Genomic DNA, 19,322 nt, shown 5'->3' with positions numbered 1-19,322 from the left:
AGAATTGCTTGGATATATACATATATATATATATGTGTGTGTGTGTGTGTGTGTGTGTGTGTGTGTGTGTGTGTGTGTGTAAAAACATATAAAGTGTATTAAAAATACAGTAAAATACATAATTTATTAATATTTCTCTTTAAACCAAGACACACACAACCAGCAAACCTGAGTGATTTTATTTCTCACGCAAAACCAAGAGAAGGATTTTGTCTAAGTGGTTTAATGGTAACACTACAATTTTCATACTACATACAAAATTTATCCTAGATAGTTTTACATACTTTGATTAATTAACAGTTTGTATTAGTGATGCCTTAAGTTTTAGCTTTCATATTTTCCAGATTCTGTACTGCATTAGTAAATAACTCTGAACTTCATACAAAGTTAGCAAGTTCTCTTCAGAGTTTTGTTAGACAAAACAATCCTTTTCCAGCCTGAGAACCAAGGACACCATTGCAGCTTCAGGCCCAAAAAGTATAAACAACAGCAAATTGAGGAGAGCAATCTGAGAGGATGAGACTTCATAACCTGAAGTTGTAATTGGACAATTAACCCCAGTATGTAAATGGATCAAAACTTAGAAAAGTGTGAAAACATGTGACCCATCATCCATCTTGGGTGGAACCACGCCTGGGCTCTTGTGCTGCCCAAGGTGTATCCTTTGAAGGCCCTTTTATAAATACTTTATTCCTTTTAACACTGTCTAGCCTCTGTTTTAGGTAGCCTCTTAAGGCATCATCACAGTTGCATAGGTAAAACTATGTAAGACAGATCATAGCAGATGGGAGATAATAAGTAAGTCCACGTCTTTCTCCTTGATGTCCAGTATTTCAATCCTATTGCTGAAGAGAAGCAATAAATGCTGCATCTAGCATTAATGATGAGCTGAATACATGAAAAGCAATGATAAACTACAGGCAAGCATACAGTGTCACAAAGAAAAAAAGAAACAAGACCTTATCTAATAGTACAAAATGTTACGATTAAATTCAGCCAGAAAAACAGTAGCTGACTACTATGTATGGAGTCCTTAAATAGCATCCAAATGTCTCTGTAGCTGGTGTTTATGGCTTAAATATATACAAAAGTTCTCCCTCCTTTTTTTACAAAACACTTTCTGGTTTATTTTATAGCATTAAGAATCATCACCTCTTGCAGTGTCCTTAAATAGCATTCTAAAGTCTCTGTAGCTGGTGTTTATGGCTTAAATATATACAAAAGTTCTCCCTCCTTTTTGTACTAAACCCTTTCTGTTTTTTTGTATAGCATTAAGAATCATCATCTCTTGCAGTATCACATACCATTTGGTAAACATGACAACTGAATCTCCTATTAGGCTTCTGTTCTATATGTAATACGAGGTCTTTGTCAAAGTAAACTTCATGACTGTAAGTCTGAAATGAGAAAAATAAAGGTTCAGATTGCAGTCTCTATTTCCACAATTTGCTAATATCCATATAATTTTCCATGAGGAACAAAAGAATATTTAACAGTGGTGAACTCCATGATTTGGCAGAAATTTAATTTTGTGTGGATGCACAGAGATTACTCTTCCAGACAAAGGACAGAATTTTATAACTTTGAGAGGTTTCTCACATCGCAATTTTAGGAATCGAAGTTCAAAGCATCCAATTTAAGATCACAAGTCTGCCTATGCAGTCAATGGTAAAAGAGGTGTAACACTGCTGAAAATTTCAGAGCATCTAAGTTGGATGTCCACCTCAACTTAGACTATATGGACAGCCTATTCCATCTTCCCAAATATATATACAGTGAGCTCCATCCTTCATTTTATGCATGAATACTTCAAGTTAAACTAGGGAGACTCTTTACAAGTTGAAAAGTTAGTCTGACATAACTAGCCATAGAGTATTTAAGTTGATAAATACTTCAGAAATACATTAAAGACAACCCTTACCCCAACCAAAAAAACCCCAAACAAATCAACCAAGGAAAAAAAAAAAATTCAAATAATAGAGATTTTCAGGTAAATTAACTACTGTCTGATGGAGCACTTGAAATTTTAGAGTTGTAATTGTTATTTTATGCAAATCTCATCCCTTTGCAACACTACGGCTATATCTGCTGGGAATCTGAACAGAAGTGGTATGTGAATGAGTATGGGGAAGAGACAGTGGGAACAAAAGACAAGAATTTTCCTCACCACATCCCAGGACTCCTTTAATGGAATACTCTTAAGTAGACTCCCATGTTCATTGCAATGAAAATCAAGGTGAGCTCTTCCATCAGCTCCTATCTGAGTAACTGCCACAGTGGATAATAAATCCAATTCATCTTCATAGTCCACAATTTTGAATGTCTTGGGAGAAAAAAACCCTCAAGTTTACAAATCAAACACAAATTCACATTCCCCTCTACCTAAATTGCACAGCTATTTTTTTCTGCATGTGAAAGCAGTATTGGGAAAATTCTAGTTCTTAAGTTTTCTCATCTGAAAGGAAACTTTGGCAGCCCAGTACCCAACAGGCATTTTTACCAACATGAGTTGTCAGGGTATTTCAGCAAAATTCATTAAGCAGGAGAAAAGGGGGCTCTGAAAAATCCTAATGTGCAAATACATGTATTTTATATGTAGCATATAAGAAACAGAAGTACTTCCAAAGTGGCCAAAGAAGTATATTTAACTTCTTGAAGCAGAGATGTTAATAGACAGTGTAGCTTTAAACCATCACTGGTTTTGAGGGAGCAGGTACATTAGAGTAATTCCATGAATATCTGTATGTTTTGTTCTATTGCTCCACAGATTATATGTCAGTGAAGAGCTGACATCAAAATTTGAAGATTGTGAACAACCTTAATTGCCTTTATCTCACTGTGACATACTCTAAATTCAAGCCAGTCCTTTTCTTCTATAATGTAAAAACATTTACTGGAATCACAAGTAAAGTGTAACAGCAGGAAAAAAAATCACGTGCAATTACTTTTATTATGGTTAAAAGGAAAAAGTGAATAGATAGAAACTGCAGACCCTTAAGGGTTATACTGGACTGTGCTGTATTTTTACCATAATAAAATCTATTTCCTCAGAATAAAGAATAGGAGTGACCGCCAGAAACTGATGAATTTTATCTGTTGTGCTTATGTCAATTACAGATCCAGCTCTAGACAGAGAGCTAAAAATATTTTTCATTACCTTTTAAGACTCAAGTGATGTTTTCAATCTCAAGAAGCAGTTACTTAAAAGAAAAGTGTTAAATACCTTATCCTACAATCCAATCAAAGTAACTGGGAAAGAAAAATAAATTTCAGAGGTACTATAAAAAAGAAAAAAGGATCCTAAAGCAGAGGAAAAGAAGTTTATTTTATTTCATAAAGTACTTTTTAAGAAATGTTCAAAGTAGATACTGAAATGGAGAAAAGAGTAATGGTTTGTCACATTAACATATCTTTTCTGTGCCATTGAAGTCACATGGAATTATGATATCATGGGGCATAAAATTAGTTCTTGAAAGAAAGAAAAAATACAAAGCTTAAATGTTGACCAAGAAGAAAAGATGATAAACAGCATGTGAAGCAATTGGAAGAAGACAAAGAGAAGAGGAATAAAGAATTCAGGGCCATACATAGCTAATGGTTACACCCACTGCACCTGAAACCAGAAGGGCTTTTGGCTAGCTAAATACTAAAACAATCCATGAAGTGCTCTTAACTACATCAGTTACCTCTTGTTCTGGGTCATCATCCAGCAAGGCAAAACGCTTCTTCACCACTCGACCAGAAGCTGTTACAGTAACGTTGTTGTTCACCTTTAGAGAAACATAAAAAAAGTGTCTCTAGACTTCGGAGCAATGCAGTTTCTATCGATTTGACAATGTATCTGTTCCACATATTTTGCTTTCTGACCTTATTTTACTCATTAGCTATGCATAGCCCTGGTGCTGCTGTTTTCTTTATGAGTTCATTAACTTGGTGACTTTAGTTGAGATATTACTGCTATTTACCCATATTCAGAGGTGTCCCACAGAGGTGGCAAAGGTTCTCAGCTACCATAATTTTTTGAACAGAAGTGACTAGAACCAAGATACTGGAATGAGAATTAAGACTGCTAAATCACCACCGATTTTTTTCCTAAACTTTTACTTCCAGAAGATGGGAAAAGCAGCATCTTAAACCACCATGGCTGCCTCTACTGGTATTCATTAACATCAGAAATATTAAAAAATAGGTTATCAGTGTCTTAGTAGAAGTCAAAAGGAGTAAGCACAGCATAGGCACAATTAGAACTCATATTTCTTTCTTCTTACTATAATAGAAGTCACCTATCCAGCTCTCTAAAAGCAGTATGGCAAATTATTAGATGACCTGGTGTTTAGTTTTTTAATTCAATACAAGTTTTGTTCCTGAGTTTGTGAAGACTTTTAATACACAAACCTTTTTTCCTGAAAAAGCATAAAAATTAGCATCACAAATTTGCATATTTTACAGTATTCAAACTACAAAAACTTACTTTTAGGTAAAACATAACCTTGTCTGCTGAATCAAAATGACAGTTCCAGGCACTACCTAGAATATTTTTCACTTGTGTTCTTTAACCTTTTTGACATTAGATTGTCTCTGTGATTCTATATCACAAAAGACTTCATGAAACAACTTACATGATTAAAGAGCTCAGTTCTACCACTAGTTTTAAATCGTCCTCTGACACTTGATTCTACCTTTCTGCACTCTTCTGGTCCACTGATGATTCAGTCCTGTTCTGCTCCAGTTCGCAAAACAAGCAAGCAGAAAGTACTCACCTTTTCTGCCAGGCCATTCTGTTACTTTAGAGCACTGATTTGGCTCACCAAGGATTAGACGAATGCCAAGAGAATGACAGGCGTGCATGGCCAGGAAAAGGACAGACTTTTGAAGGCAATGAAGTGTCTTTGTTGTCTTACGAATACTTACTCCTAAATTATGAGAGACTTGAAACATTTCTAGCATTTGTATGATCAACTTACCTCAGCACCAGAGATGCACACAATTATCACTTGGTGGCACCTTCATTTGAATGAAATCTGTCCCCATCTTTTAAGTATGTTTTATGTCCATGATACATGGTTACACTTAAAGAACATTGAAAACTAAAGAAAAGACTGAAGGTTTCAGAAATCTATCCTGAAAGTGGTACTGTTTTCAAAATTCTTTTCCATACTGCTTGAAGGCCAATGAAGACAGAGCATGTCTTTCAACAAACCTTCGATAAAGCCCATAAAACACAGTGATTACGTCAATGTGCAAACCCCCTGTTTATAGCTCAAAATCACACATTGTGATCTCAGACACTAAACTCACACAGTTTTCTCTGTTGGCCACAATTGTAAAATCTTCTGCAATCTCCATCTGATCTGCATGATTTTTAACTTCCTTAAGCTTTAAGACTCTACAAAAGAAACAAATTACAAAGTAAGTCATGTATTCTAACCTGCTTACTACAACATTTCTATATATTTTTAATCTTATATATTAAAACATGGTAAATAAATAAATTACAAAAATAATTGATTTCCATTTTATGTTTATCAGTGACATTTTGACACAATGGTCCTTGAGTATTTCTCATACCAAAATCTAAACTGTGGTCATTAGTGCCCACATTCATCACACTGAAATCTGCAGGTGTTTCCAGAAGAATGTTTGATTCTACAAATTAATAGATTTTATAGTTTCTATAGTCTGATGAGTGTTTGGGCCTGCAAATTATCAGACTACTAAATTTATGCAGTTATGCAACTTCTCTAATGAATCAAAAATTTGAGTAAAAAAGGCTCATACTTTATCAAATTTGGTCCCACGTGGATTATTCTACCTGACATATCTGGATGGAAATATATCCAGTCAGGTTCAAGTGAACAGCATTTCATATCCTGTATGCCATTTTTTGCCTGAAGAAGAAAAAGAAGGCTTAGAATATGAGTATTTTGAAAGTCTCACAGATCTAATTAAAGAGGAAATACTGAGCTCCTCACTATATACCTCTGGAGGATTTAAGTATTGATCCTAAACATGACCAGAAAGGATGGCAGTAGAACAAAAATAAAAACAACAATAATAGTTTAAAAACTCAGTTCCAATTCTCAAGATATTCAGTGAAATAGTTTTGAGATTTTTAATATGCAATAAGCAATAACCTTGTACCTTAGCTATATATTGTCCTATCTCTCCTGAAACTAAGCAGAATGAATATTTAACCTACACTGTGCAAACACTTCAACAATTCCAGCTATTTGAGTATCCAAGACATGGCATGTGCTAAGACATGCAACAAACATTAACACAGAGTTCGACCTGAGGTTCAATCCTCAGGCTTAGCCTCTTTAGTGAAAATTATTTGTGAAGCATGTAAGCCTGGAATACCTTGTGATTTTAGCAATCAAATGCAAGCCAGTCAAAATCTTGGGATTTTGGCAGTGGCTTTCTGTTGTTAAATTTAGCTGACATCAATCATACAAATTGCCAAATATATGAACCCACATAGAAAAAAACACAAGACGAGGAAGGATTCTGCAAGGTCATTTGAATAAAAATTAATCTTCAGCTACAATTGTGAAACATCAGTTTTGAAAATAAGGAGGAAAATAACCGATCAGGCAAGCAAAGGAGATAAGGACATTTACAGATGAGACTTATTTAGTCAAGAAACTCTTAACAGGCCCAGAAGTTGCTTGAAAGGCAGAATGATCTTCAGGTCAATTCCACATTCAAAATAAAAGCTGAGATGGAGAGCTTACACAAAATAGTATTCATAGGATGAATAGTACATAAACAAAGATAATTAGGAACATATTAAACTAACTAATGAAACCTTTCTAGGAAGAGGAGATTAAACTGAGCAATCATATCTTTTTAGGGAGAGAAGGATACAAGTCAAAGATAAACTACAAACATTAAGGACATTTATTCTGCAATATCATAAAATTTAAAATAATTCTGTAGTCAGGATTTAGTAGGCTGACTAGTCAGAAGTGCATTAGGATGTTACCATGCAAGGGAACAGGTAATGAGACTTAACATTTAAGTCATGAATACAGTGCTGTGTAGCTCTGACTGCACTACTATTGTATTGGGATGAAGGAAATATGAGAGGCGGTACTGATTCAGAAGAAAGTATTTTAGACATGATTCCATGGGATAGCTAATTTCATACTGGGGTGAGCCTGTAAAAACACTACACTGGTAAATAAAGGTATTATAACCTACTCAGAATAAGAAATGAAAACAAACATAATACACAATAATTTCAGAGAAGCTGCTTTCTGAATGTATTACCAAAGCATTGTCTTTCAGAGAACAAATATGGAAGACTCCTTTATGTTTTTTCTTGTTGGGTGTGATGATATAATGCCAAGGGTAACCTCCAATTTGAAATGCATTCTCCAGAGAAGATGCTTCAAATAACAAAGGTGGGGTATCTGCAAATATTCAGTAATGTTAACACCATTAGTAGCAGAACAGTCACAATTCATTCCATTGATCCTTACAATTCTAAATTCCAATAAAGCTACTAATTCTTCAGAACTTTTGAAGATTGGTGGAAATGCATTAACTATTAACTCTTCCAGTGCCAGCTATACTACCTCATCCAGCATCCAGGTGCACATCTGCAGTTCCCTCTTCCTCCCTCCCTTCAGAAGGAGGGTTACCACCATCTCAAATCTTGATGCTGAATACTCTTCTAGTACCTTTCACTTACAAGCAAAGATACAGCACATAATTAAAATATTCCAGCTCATCTGATTGAGAAAGGATGCACACATGAACAGATCAAAGACCATACCAAGATGGTCACTATTCTCTTGAGAAAACCAGTGATAAATAACTGGAAACAGCAAGCAGCAACCTTAAATAACAGAATTCAATGCAGGAAGATAGCAGAATCTCAATATTCTTTCTCCTTTTGTGTAATACAACAAAATAGTGTGAATCACCATGGATGCAATCTTTAGCCAAGTTCATAAAAATCAATCAAAATATAGAATTTTTTGCAATTAATGGCAAAAGGTATCTAGTTTTCCTTTCAGTTCAGTTGGGATAAATTACTGAGATGTACTAGGACATTAGTACAAGTCTTTTTACTAAATGAGAGGCATTTTTAATGAAATTAATTTTACAACTTCTGCCAACCAGCTAAATTAAAGCAATTTCTACAGCTGCTATAACTGAATCAATTTTAGACTGAAGATCAGGTCTTTCTAACAATACAGAGAAAAGCTGGGGAAAAACTGACAAAATGTGGAGAAAATCTACAATTACAAGGGGAAATTAAACAGGCAGAATATAAAAATCCAAACTGAATTAGTGTGAGGGGAACAAGGTTCTTATCTGGACTTTGAGTCCCAAAGGTCTTATCAAAATTTCGACTTGTTCTTGTCCTGCTTTGTCTAGCTAATTATCCTAATGCCAATGGTGCTATCACATGACATCACATATTATGTTTATGGAGTGCTTCTCTCCTCTTCCTTTGTTCATGTTTCCATCAATTTAGCCATTTAGATTGAATGGAACAAGTTCACTGCCAATGGAAAAATCCATCAAAAAATGAGTTAAGAAAATTTGTGACATTTTACCCAAAAAACTTTTAAAATAAAGTTTATATATTAAGGTCCCTTCTAAATGATACAATTAAATGTATCTCAATAGTATATCAATACTGAGTAACAGAGCCTTACTATAAAATATGCCTTTGTTTTAAATTTATTTAGCAAAGATTTGCAAGATCACAGCCACCTAAACCACTGTGATAATGTGATTCTGCTGCCTCAACTCCATCATTCCTGCTTCTATGTAACTTGCTCTTGTTGCTTAACACCTTCCATTTTATTGCTTGCAAGTCCTTTCCCAAGTCTTGCCAGTTTTCAATCTCCAGTTGAGCTTCTTTGTTCACTTACTTTAAACTCTGCAAACTTATCTAAACCAAAGCTGTTCCTAGCAGCACTAACAAGTGTTCTACATGCAAATAAAACCAAAGAAATAACAACAGGAAAAGGTTTTTAGAAAGTATCCTTCTCTCTCTCTTTTTTTTTTTTTTTCTGAAATTATTGTATTAGCTAACAAAAAATCAAACTACAGTTTTAAGTTCTGGGCCATTCAGAAAATCACACACTATGACCAAAATCAATTCCTCACCAGTTAAGAGTTGTAGCATAGTACATCTTAGATGGTAAGTTTTGATCTCTATGCAATTCCTTTTGGGTACCTCACACCTTAAAAACAGTACAGTAATAATGCCCATCCCTTCAGGCAATTTCTGTAGGGAGGCTAGGACTTAAGTAAGAAAGAAAACTACACACAGTTAAATTATAGTAAATACAAGCCTGCACTCTGAAACTGCCAAGATCTTGCTCACTGAAGCATTTGCCCATCTCATTCTTGAAAGACAACTCAAAAACCACAGGAATGAAACTATTTGCAAAAAGCAAGCATGAAAAATGTACGTCATGGGTTCAAAACTTCCTAACCACGAATTCCTGAATATAATTAAAGATCAAAAAGTTTTCTCCAGTACACTAGTTTTAAATCTCGAAACTAAAAACCACAACTATCTATAAGTAATGAGATCAAATCTTCCTATTATAGTTCCCATAGCAGGTTTTCCACAGGTCCCTCACATTAAATGGTGGCTTCACAGATTGAGATGGAGAGAAAAATTGGGGTAGATTTGCCTTTGCAAAAGCTGAGACATCAAATATAGCAGCCTATTGCTTTGTTTTGATAAAAAATTGCATTATAACTTCACTATATAAGTCTGTATTTTATCTTTGTGTACTCCCTCATTTTTATATTAATCTGGTTTGATTTGTCTCTTATTATCTGATACTCTAAAAAAAAAGATTTTTATGTGCACAATCACCTGAAAAAAAAAACATTTAATGCAGAAACATTCAAAATTAAATAAATGCATGCATTCTTTGATATTTGTGAAATCAGCCTTTTAAATTGTTTTTGATGCCTCAAGTATAGGCTTGTGAGAATGTATTTTTAAAGTAAGAAAAAAAATTTCAAAAGAAGTCTCAGGCTTTGGTCATTCATTAAGATTCTTAGCACCAAATTCTCAAGTGCATCAACAGAAGCCACTGTTTGCTTTTAGAGAAAGCAGTCATTACATAATACAGAACATTTATAAATAAATTATTTGAGGCATTAGAATTATTTTTAATAATCTGTTCTCTTCTCAAGAATTCATTTTACTGAAATCAGCACATTTCTGACAACTTAGAATATCAAAATGCAAGTCGGACAGATTGTATTCAGTCTCTGAATTTCCTCTGCAAATTAATGTTCGCACATGTTTTACTTAAATACCATATTCTGTTTCTGGGTGCTACAAACAGATATCCTAGTCCTTCCTCTTTCTCAAGAGCAATTTCATCTCAGAAATAAAGAAAGGGGTTTCAATTTAATGCAGTGATTATACAGTTTTTCAGATAGCTTAGTTGCTCTAAAAGCTTTCTTGGTGTATCCTATATAATTATTACTGTAATTAGAAGTAAAGCAAAGTGCATTTTATTACAATGTAAATCCAGAAATACAGCTACACCAATATATGAGCACAGTAATTTTAATATTTTTCTTAGTGTGAAATAAGCCACAATCAATCCATAAAAGTCACAGTCAAACCAATATAAAGATCATAATTACCTGTTATTTTAATGTTACATGGAAGACCAAATGGATACTTTCCTACACTTCCCACCTGACCATTCCAGTTGAATTCTTGTCCCAAAGCAAATGGTTGTTCCATGAACTAAAATAACACAGAACAATTTAGCTTTACAGATGCATATTTACTTGCTGTTTAGTTTTACTCTCTGTTACTACTGCATTCTTTATCTTGTTAGATACTGCTTGAGGTCTTATTTTTGAATTAATGTTTGAGTTTTGATTGTAAGGATATAAACTCATATGTCAAACTGCAGTTCTGCTTGAGATCAAACTTCCCCATGCTCACCAGTTTCTGGCCTTAACAATCATCTATAACTTCAGACTAAGTGTGTAGAGAGAAGCACATATGGAGTAACATTTACGTAACTCCCCAGAGGAGCCTGTCTGACCCTGTATCTCTTAAGTTTTACCACCTGTAACTGTTGTGAGTAATTTTTCTGATAGCGTGTCCACAATAGATCTAAGCAGGAACCTACATACCCCATGTACTTACACAGAGTACATGAATATTTATGACTTGTTACCCAAAAATAGCATGGACTGTATGAAAACTTTTTATTTAATTACCTGTTCCAAAATGGCCTTGAAGTTATAGAGTCTGACCAGACCCATGCTATACATTACAATCAGGATTCCATTAGAAACAGCAACATCTGTCACACTACTACCAAAAATCTGGAATAAAATGAAGCAAAAAAATATTCTATTAGAGAAGAAATAATTGAGAGAAAACACAAATTACTGACATTATGTCCTTGATTTTGCAATCACTTTTTTTTTTCATTCTGACCAAACTCTATGATCAGTGTTCAAGTTTTCTGTAACTCATCTGTTCTGCTGAGTTTCTTTAATTCATTACACTGCAGTAACACCTGATGTTACATTAGTCATATTCTGCAAGCATATTCATACTCTAATCAATTCTCAGTATATCTTCATATCATGCTACCCAGTTATTATCATACATGAATGGATTATATTATTCAGCATCTCACGTTAGCAAAACTAGCAGCTTCATCTAAAAGTCCTGATTTCAGATCTTCTGTTCTTTCCACATCCCCAGTGTAAAATACTAGTCTAATCACAACTCTATGACTGCATACAGCTGTACTAAAACTACATTATCCAGCTGTCACAGAGTACAGGGTTGTCTCTGAATCCAAATTAGATATATACACGAGAAGTTGTCTTGTCTTTTAAAATAATTATACACTATTCATTTGTGCCACTGCTTAACACATCACTGAGCTAACCCCACAGACTAATTCTTAATATTTAATTAATATCAACATGTGAAGCTGATAGGGAGATATGCTTGAAAATGTAGTTTTCTTCTGACTATGTGAAAAAGCAATTAAACCAGTTAAAATAGGCTTAAAACAATAAACAACTAAAGAAACCTAGAAACTGTAAGACACCTGCATCTTAACACTACAGTGATTTTCTGATCTGTTTGGTTCTCCTGAGACTTTGCTTTTTATTTAGTTTTATGGCTCTTTCTCAACACATTTGCTAGCTCAGGTCTCAGTGTCATTCAGACACAAACTCTAATAATCTTCCAACCCTAAAGTCTCCTTTGTATCCTTGAGACCTCAGGCACTCTGAACTCACAATGTATTGTGGTATATATAATCTCAGTAAAGCTGATGCATGAAGTGCATTCTGCAGCCTTAAGCAGTAACACTAACCCCAACTCCAATCTAACAGTTACATCCCACTGATCTGTGTCAGGTCTGGCACTGCCTTCACTGCTTGCATCTCCTCCTGCTGGGGGTATTCTCACATCCCAAATGCTGCCCTGTCCATTACAGTTTTAACAATTTCTCTGAGTACTCAGTAGGGACCCAGCTGAAGAAGTGCTCTTTCACATGTTCTGCCTACTACGACCATGATGAATCTGGCATGCCATTCCTAACCAGATTGAGAATACCTTTGATACTGGTAATGTTTTTTTGAACAGAACAATACACAGTACCCCCAAGCTTTCATGGGCCCAAATGAAAAAGTTTAAATCCTTGCCTTCACTTGCCAGGCCCGATTTCAATTACAGCCTCAACCCAACTTAGCACCAGCTAAAACTCCATCTTGTAACTCTGGACCCTAAAATACACAGTTTCCATGTTTGTGCTGTTTCATGTGTAAGTTGTATCCAGAGCCTTCTTGACTTAGAACAGTAAAAATTACAATCTGGCTGAAAGTTTCTTCCTAAGTAGATACACTTACTTATAGGTCAGAAACTGAACTCTGATTGTTTGTTCTTGACTGATAAAGCAAGGTGTATTTACTTTCGTCATTCAGTAACAGTGATAATAAAAATGTGACATATTTGTAATTGCAATATAGAATTTATAGACTATTAAGGACTGGGTCAGAGGCACATCTGTCTTCAAGGAGGTGAAAAAAGGTGTACAAACACTTTAGCATTCCCTAATTCTTACGATTGTTCTAAGAAAAGGCTAAAGTCCTGCTGCATGTCAAAAAGTAACCCAGTAAGAGAATCTATTTGTATCTTCTCTTCTGGTCATTAGAATTAAGAGTATTTGCCCCAATGCCCCTATCGGACACAAGAACACTGCTGCTAAATAAGGCTTCAATTGCTTTTACAAGCTGTAAGTATGAGTTCTGAAATTCTGAAATAAGTGTCCAAACTACAGCTATCACAGAACTACACTATAGATTACATATTATTAAAGAAATTAACTTACCTTTTTGTTTATTTCCAGCATTCCAATGAATGAAAGAGGCAAAACTTGGAATACAGCAAGATAAAACAATACAGACTGTTGGATCCCTGCCTGGGAAGGAACAATACTGAATATAGTTATTAAAGGTAAGATATTTTTATCTTCTTCCATAATAATCAAGTATAATGTCTCCATCCTTATGCTTGTAAATTTTTTTTATCAGTATTGTAAAAATGAGTTTTTCAACACATTTACCTGCCGTGCTGCTGCAGGGAGCTTATTCTGAGCTGACTTTACAATCATTACCTCTTGAGGAGTATCCCAGCTAAGATACCTGTTTGTGAGAAAAAAGGCCTGTCTTAATCACTTAAAAACCATTTATTAATGTATTACTTCACATAATACATTTTGTTATGTGAAGTAACAAACAAAGCAGATGTCTGTGCCCAGGGAAACTTCAGTATTTGATTTGGAAAGGTGCTCAAGATGTTTGCTGTATGTAATAATCCATGGAACAAGGAATTACTTATTTCATATAGGATTGTGAGAAAACTTTGGAAAGCGTGAATATTCACTATCTTAACTTTTCTCCTTCCCTTCATAATCACCACTTTCTTATCCTTCAGTCTAAAGAAAATATTATTTTCCAAAAGCAAAAAAATAAGCAGTTAACCAGAAGCAGTAACTGCCCTGCTTTAAAAGAAATATGGCTATCCTATGGAGAAGAACTTTTGCAAATTAAAAACAGCTCAGACTTCAAACATATTGTTTGTATGTTTGATCAGGTTTGCTTTTCAGCTTTTAAAGTCCTCTCCTGGTATGTTGCCATTGCTATGCTAAAGGCTGTAAAATTATCAGAGAAAAGCAAATAGTAGGCTAGGTTTTGTGGGACTTCATACCAAATTTGACACCATAATACTAAAGTAAATGAAATTCTTCTACAACTAAGAGCATGCAGGAACAGTACTCCAGGTAATGTTCTAGATTAACAAGCCTGTTGTCATCCATGGGTAGTACTAAAATAACACAATTCCCCTTCTCCTTTATACTAATCACAGTTAATTATATTAAGCTCTTCTTCTCCACTATATACTACTGACTGCTAATCATATAAAGCCTAGTTGTTGTTTAATACCTGAAGAATTTGCAACAGGAACCAGCAAGATACACTTTTTCCAGTACTTCTCCACTATCAGCAGAGAGACGCAGAAGCCAGTTCTGCACTGTCAAGACTATCAGGGAAGCTTTATAATCTGATGGACTCGGTAGCATTTCCCCCTACATAAAAAAAAGGCTATTAGAAAAACATTTGTATCAGGAGGCTACAAAACATTTTGACAAAGTCAGAAGAACCTGAAAGTAAATACACATTTCCTCAAAAACTGAAGGAGGAAAGCTGCCTGCTAATCAGATCAGTATCTCTAAGCTCATGTCTATAACAAATAATTACCTATGACATAAATAATCTGCTGTCACACTTTTTGCAAGACAGTTACATTTTCTAGAAAAGGAACCCTTTAAAAAAATCTTTGCCTTGCAAAAATTAACTGTTTATTGATCTGATACCAATCTTGAAGAGAAAATTATTTAAGTATTTCAAAGGAAGATATTCAGTAGTAACTCAACAGTAACTGCTACAAATGGTATTTACACTGCTTTAGTTTTAGGCACCTCAAGGATATGGCTAATATTTCTAAGCTCTGTTGACATCGGTGAAGGAGAGAATTATATAATTATCAAGTAGAAACAGTAGAGGAGTTTTTAGGCAGGGTTGCATCAATGGGCCTCCAGTGTATCTGGTTTTGTTGTTTTTTTTTAACGTCAACAGATCTGAAGAAAACTAAAACTCCTAGCTACTGTCCTTGCTGTTTAAAAAATAAAGTATAAGTAGAATTTATTTTAAGGAATTAAGAATTAATTGCATAAGAATAAAAGCATTGGTTTTAAAATCTTCCATGAAAGCTTATGAAAGAAACATTTAATGCACTATTGAGAAATTCAGAGAAGTATACCTCTAAATGTTCAGTTAATAGAAATAGGGCACATGTTGCAAACCCTTAATGACCTAACTCCATAAAAACATTGAGAAAATAGTGTGGAAAGAAAAAGCACTCCATTCTAAATGTTTCATCAAAATATATTAATTTAGTATTTTGCACAAAAATGTTCTAGTAAAAAGTAATCTTACCAGTGGGCATTCCAATAATAAAGCATCTTCTATTTTTTCAGACTTGGCACACTTTGACTTTTGATAAATTAGTCTTGGCTGTTGTGCAATGCTAAAGGAAAATGATTGCTAATCATTAGTCTGTTTTATAGACCACTTTCTATCAACAAGTCATTTCATACAGTTTTATACCTTAGGCAGGTCAGAAATATAAACATTTTTACTTTGTAAACATTATTGAAATTGCTCTCAAAATAAGACCTAATAAACAAGTTAATATAATGTAATATTTAAAAGCTAATCTTCTCTAAATCTTTTGGTCTGGTTGCTTTTCTTTTTTTAGTTTCAGGTTTACTTTTAGTTTTGAGTTGGGTTTTTTTAAAGTAACAAACTTAATAGTTACTTTTAAAATAACAAACTTAGTAACATTCTTGCTCTAGTGATATACATTAAGAAGAAAACAAAATAATTCAAAAACATGGATCATCCTGGAACCTTCCCCTCAAGTTCTTCCAATGCTGCCTTTTATAACAAAGGTGTGGCATCATGTTCAGATAAACTCTCTCATGTTCAGAAAAACTCTCTGCTAATTAAAATTGATGCCATTTGGGTTTTGCCTTTTTTCCTTTTATATATTCTCTGTATTCTTCATACACATATTTGTAACTCTGTCACCTATTGTATTAGTAGCTAGCTTTACCAGTACTTTTCCATGGCCTTTCCCTAGGCAGAAAGACAAAACAAATTCCAGAGCTCCAAGCCCGAGGAGGTACGAGGCCGCAGTGCTATCTTGGTTCTACCTGGGAACCAAGGCTGAGAACAACTCTTGGAGATACATTTTCATGGATAAAGTACAACTTGTACTGAGGGGGCTCCAGAGGAGGGGCTTGGCCTGAGGGGTGAAATTACATCACCACTTGTCCTCCTAACTGGGGCTTTTTATCAATTATGCTAATATCCTAAAACCTATAAATGTGTACTCATCCCTGTAAGGGTGGGCTTTTGTGGACATCTTTCCATAACTGCCTCTGAAGACCTTCATTGACGATCCCCTTTTATACTACCTCCTTACTAAAATTGAGTTTTATTTCCATGTTGGGAACAAGGCAATAAAATAAAAGCTTTGTACTGTGCACAGTTTTGCCCTCTGGGAGAGGATGACACAAAGAAAAACCCGAAAGATGTTAGACAGGTTAACCCAGTACTGAAAACATTCAGGCAATGTAGGAATAAAAGCAGATTTAGATCTCAGCTGTGGGTGATAGATTAACTTAATTCACTCTTAGTGTCATATGATACATAAAATATAACTAGTCTGTCAGGATAAACCACTATCTCAAAACTGCTCTGTCCCCAGCTTCCTCAGCAATGCAGTTCTCCAAGTCCATGCTACTTCCCTCACAGTATGGACAGGCAAGGACAAGGGCTGGTGCACACAGATTTCCTGTCCTCTACCCCTCCATGTGCTGCCTCCTAGCCTGTCTCTCTGCAACTATCATGGAACAGAACATATTAGATCAGAGAATTGATCTACAAAATACATTTGCAAAAATTAGCACATACTGCAAGCTGCATTTTTACATGCAAAATAATTTACTTATTTTATACAGAATTCACATAGTACCAAGCTTGTTACATAGGCTGATTCTGTAACACACTCTTTAGCACAGTGGTAGTCACCAGATTAAAAAGAACTACTATTCATTTGGCTTTTTAGTACAAGACTAGAAAATTGTGTTAATCTTCCATTCCTGCTCTGGAAGATGAGGTTATACTGCACCAGAAAGATCAGGCTTTTTTTTACCAAAGTAGGTGCCACATTAAGATAAAACAGCATCTAAATGTAATTCAAAGATTGTAAACCAAAGATTTATCACCTGCTTATTTTTTGTTCCCAGGTAAACTCCATTTAATTCACAGCAGCTATGAGTAAAGTTAGCAATATAACACAGAAACAGTCTCAAATCTGTAAGTCAGTACCTCATAATTGCAAATTTATTACCTGGTAATACAGCATTGGTAATTGTCCATGTAAATTCTTCCTCTTTCATATGCAATAGGAGATGCAGAATGAGTTGTCCAAACATTCTTGAATTTAGTACTTTCCTGAAACACAATAGTTTTAACAGTGATGGCTGTTTGCAACAAACTTTGCTTCTGAAAATATTTTATTTGGCTCCTGCAACTTAATACCTTACTTTAATTAAAATTTTACTGCTGAATACATGAGAAAGAATCTTACTTGGTTTTTATAAATAAAATTAACAGACCTTTCATAAGAAAATGTTGTCTTTTTTAAAGACCAAATTAAAATATTTTTAATTAGCTATTATGGACAGCTATTCTTTACAGCGGGGGTAAGGAATATTTTGTCATTAACTTGCCTATATTAAAACTGGCAACTAAACTTCCATAGTGACTTTTGAAATCAAGGACTAAAGTCCCCAGATTAATTATGCAAAGATTCTTTTATATGTAATTAGTTTGATTTATGGAACACTTAATTCCATTCTGCTGGTGGAGTTTGGTGTGAAAGGCAGAGAAATGTATTTACCGTTATTTGCAATAAGTGTCCAAAATGTTAATGAAATAAACTGCTCACATTAAAGCTTCTTGCATGCATTTGAGATACCAGGAGCTCTATGCCATTAACAAAGGTTCCAGCCTTAGAAAACAGAAGTGTATGTCAGACGTACCTATGTTTATTTCAGTAAACACTGCATGCCTATTGATCTAGTTACATAAGCAGACACTTCAGCTGACTTCCAATAAATATATTTTCAATATAACTGCTAATTCACTTCCACATTATTTTCTAATGTATTTCTATCAACTACTATATGGAAGCAGTAATTGTTTTGACTAAAAAAAGAAAAAAAGAGTTCAGTTTGTAATTGATTTAATTCCTATTTTTTCTGTAACATCAGTTTCACTGAGAACTGGGGTTATGTTTACCTGAAAATCTCTGCCAATTATCTTATTATGCGAACTCCTTTCAAATTCAACATGAAGCACGAAGAATTTAAGATCAGTATTAAATATGAAGCCATCTTAGGGAAATAGGTGATATAAAATCTCATAAAAGCTTAATTCTAACACAATCATTAGATACACGAGTGCCTTTTCAGTTTTTGCACAATCCTCTCTACATTTCTAGGCCTGAGCCTTGTGAAATAATTCGGCACCTTTTTTCTCCCCAGTGACCGGGACCTCTCGAAGACCCGTGCCGAGGACTGGCACGCAGCCCCCTCGGCTGAAAGGCCGAAGGCGCGGGGCTGCAGCCAGCGCCGGAAGGCGGCCGATTACCTGACACATGATCCTCCTGAGGAGTCCCAGGTTCTTCCTGTGGGCGACACCGGCATCTCTGGCGTAGAAGCCGTGGGCCCTGCGGGTGAGGAGGCGGCACACGTTGTGCACGCCGCACGCCCGGAGGGCGGCCCTGCTCCCGCCGGCGGCCGCCTGCGGGCATGTTCTGGGCCCGCGGGGCGCGATCGCCTTCCTCCCCCGCTCCAGGCTCGCTCTCGGCAGGGCGTGCAGCCCCGCAGGCCCAGGCCCGCGCCGGGTTTATCTCAAACCCCCCGCCCTTGCCCGGCGAGAGGTGAAGCGAAGCGGGAAAAGGCCCGAACGGCGCCTGGCTCCTTGACTCCCGAGCGAGGCAAGCCGCGGCCTTCCGACGGCGCCGTGCGGTTCCCGGCCGCCGCAGCTCCGGTTTCCGCAGACGCCGGGCGGGGACAGCCTCGCGCCGCCTCCCGCGCGGCCCGCCGGGTACTGTAGTTTTTCCGAGGGCGGATCGCGCGGCGCGCCCG

At 35.8% G+C, this 19,322-nt stretch overlaps 1 protein-coding gene across 1 annotated transcript; it reads right to left on the bottom strand.

Annotated features, from left to right (window-relative positions):
* Positions 1 to 158: 158 nt before the first annotated feature.
* On the bottom strand, positions 159 to 18,940 carry DCAF17 (DDB1 and CUL4 associated factor 17). The gene is made up of 14 exons (XM_021552505.3): positions 18,823 to 18,940; positions 17,519 to 17,622; positions 15,538 to 15,628; positions 14,485 to 14,627; positions 13,605 to 13,683; positions 13,371 to 13,460; positions 11,233 to 11,340; positions 10,642 to 10,747; positions 7,273 to 7,415; positions 5,779 to 5,888; positions 5,299 to 5,386; positions 3,687 to 3,770; positions 2,168 to 2,323; positions 159 to 1,397 (listed from the first exon to the last, which is right to left on the bottom strand). The coding sequence occupies exons 1-14, from the start codon at positions 18,829 to 18,831 to the stop codon at positions 1,272 to 1,274; spliced, it is 1,437 nt and encodes a 478-aa protein (XP_021408180.2). The 5' UTR covers positions 18,832 to 18,940; the 3' UTR covers positions 159 to 1,271.
* Positions 18,941 to 19,322: the final 382 nt, after the last annotated feature.

This window comes from Lonchura striata, chromosome 8 (genome assembly GCF_046129695.1).
Source record: "Lonchura striata isolate bLonStr1 chromosome 8, bLonStr1.mat, whole genome shotgun sequence".
Classification (NCBI taxonomy): Eukaryota; Metazoa; Chordata; class Aves; order Passeriformes; family Estrildidae; genus Lonchura; species Lonchura striata.
This window is presented reverse-complemented; position numbering and strand designations above follow the sequence as displayed.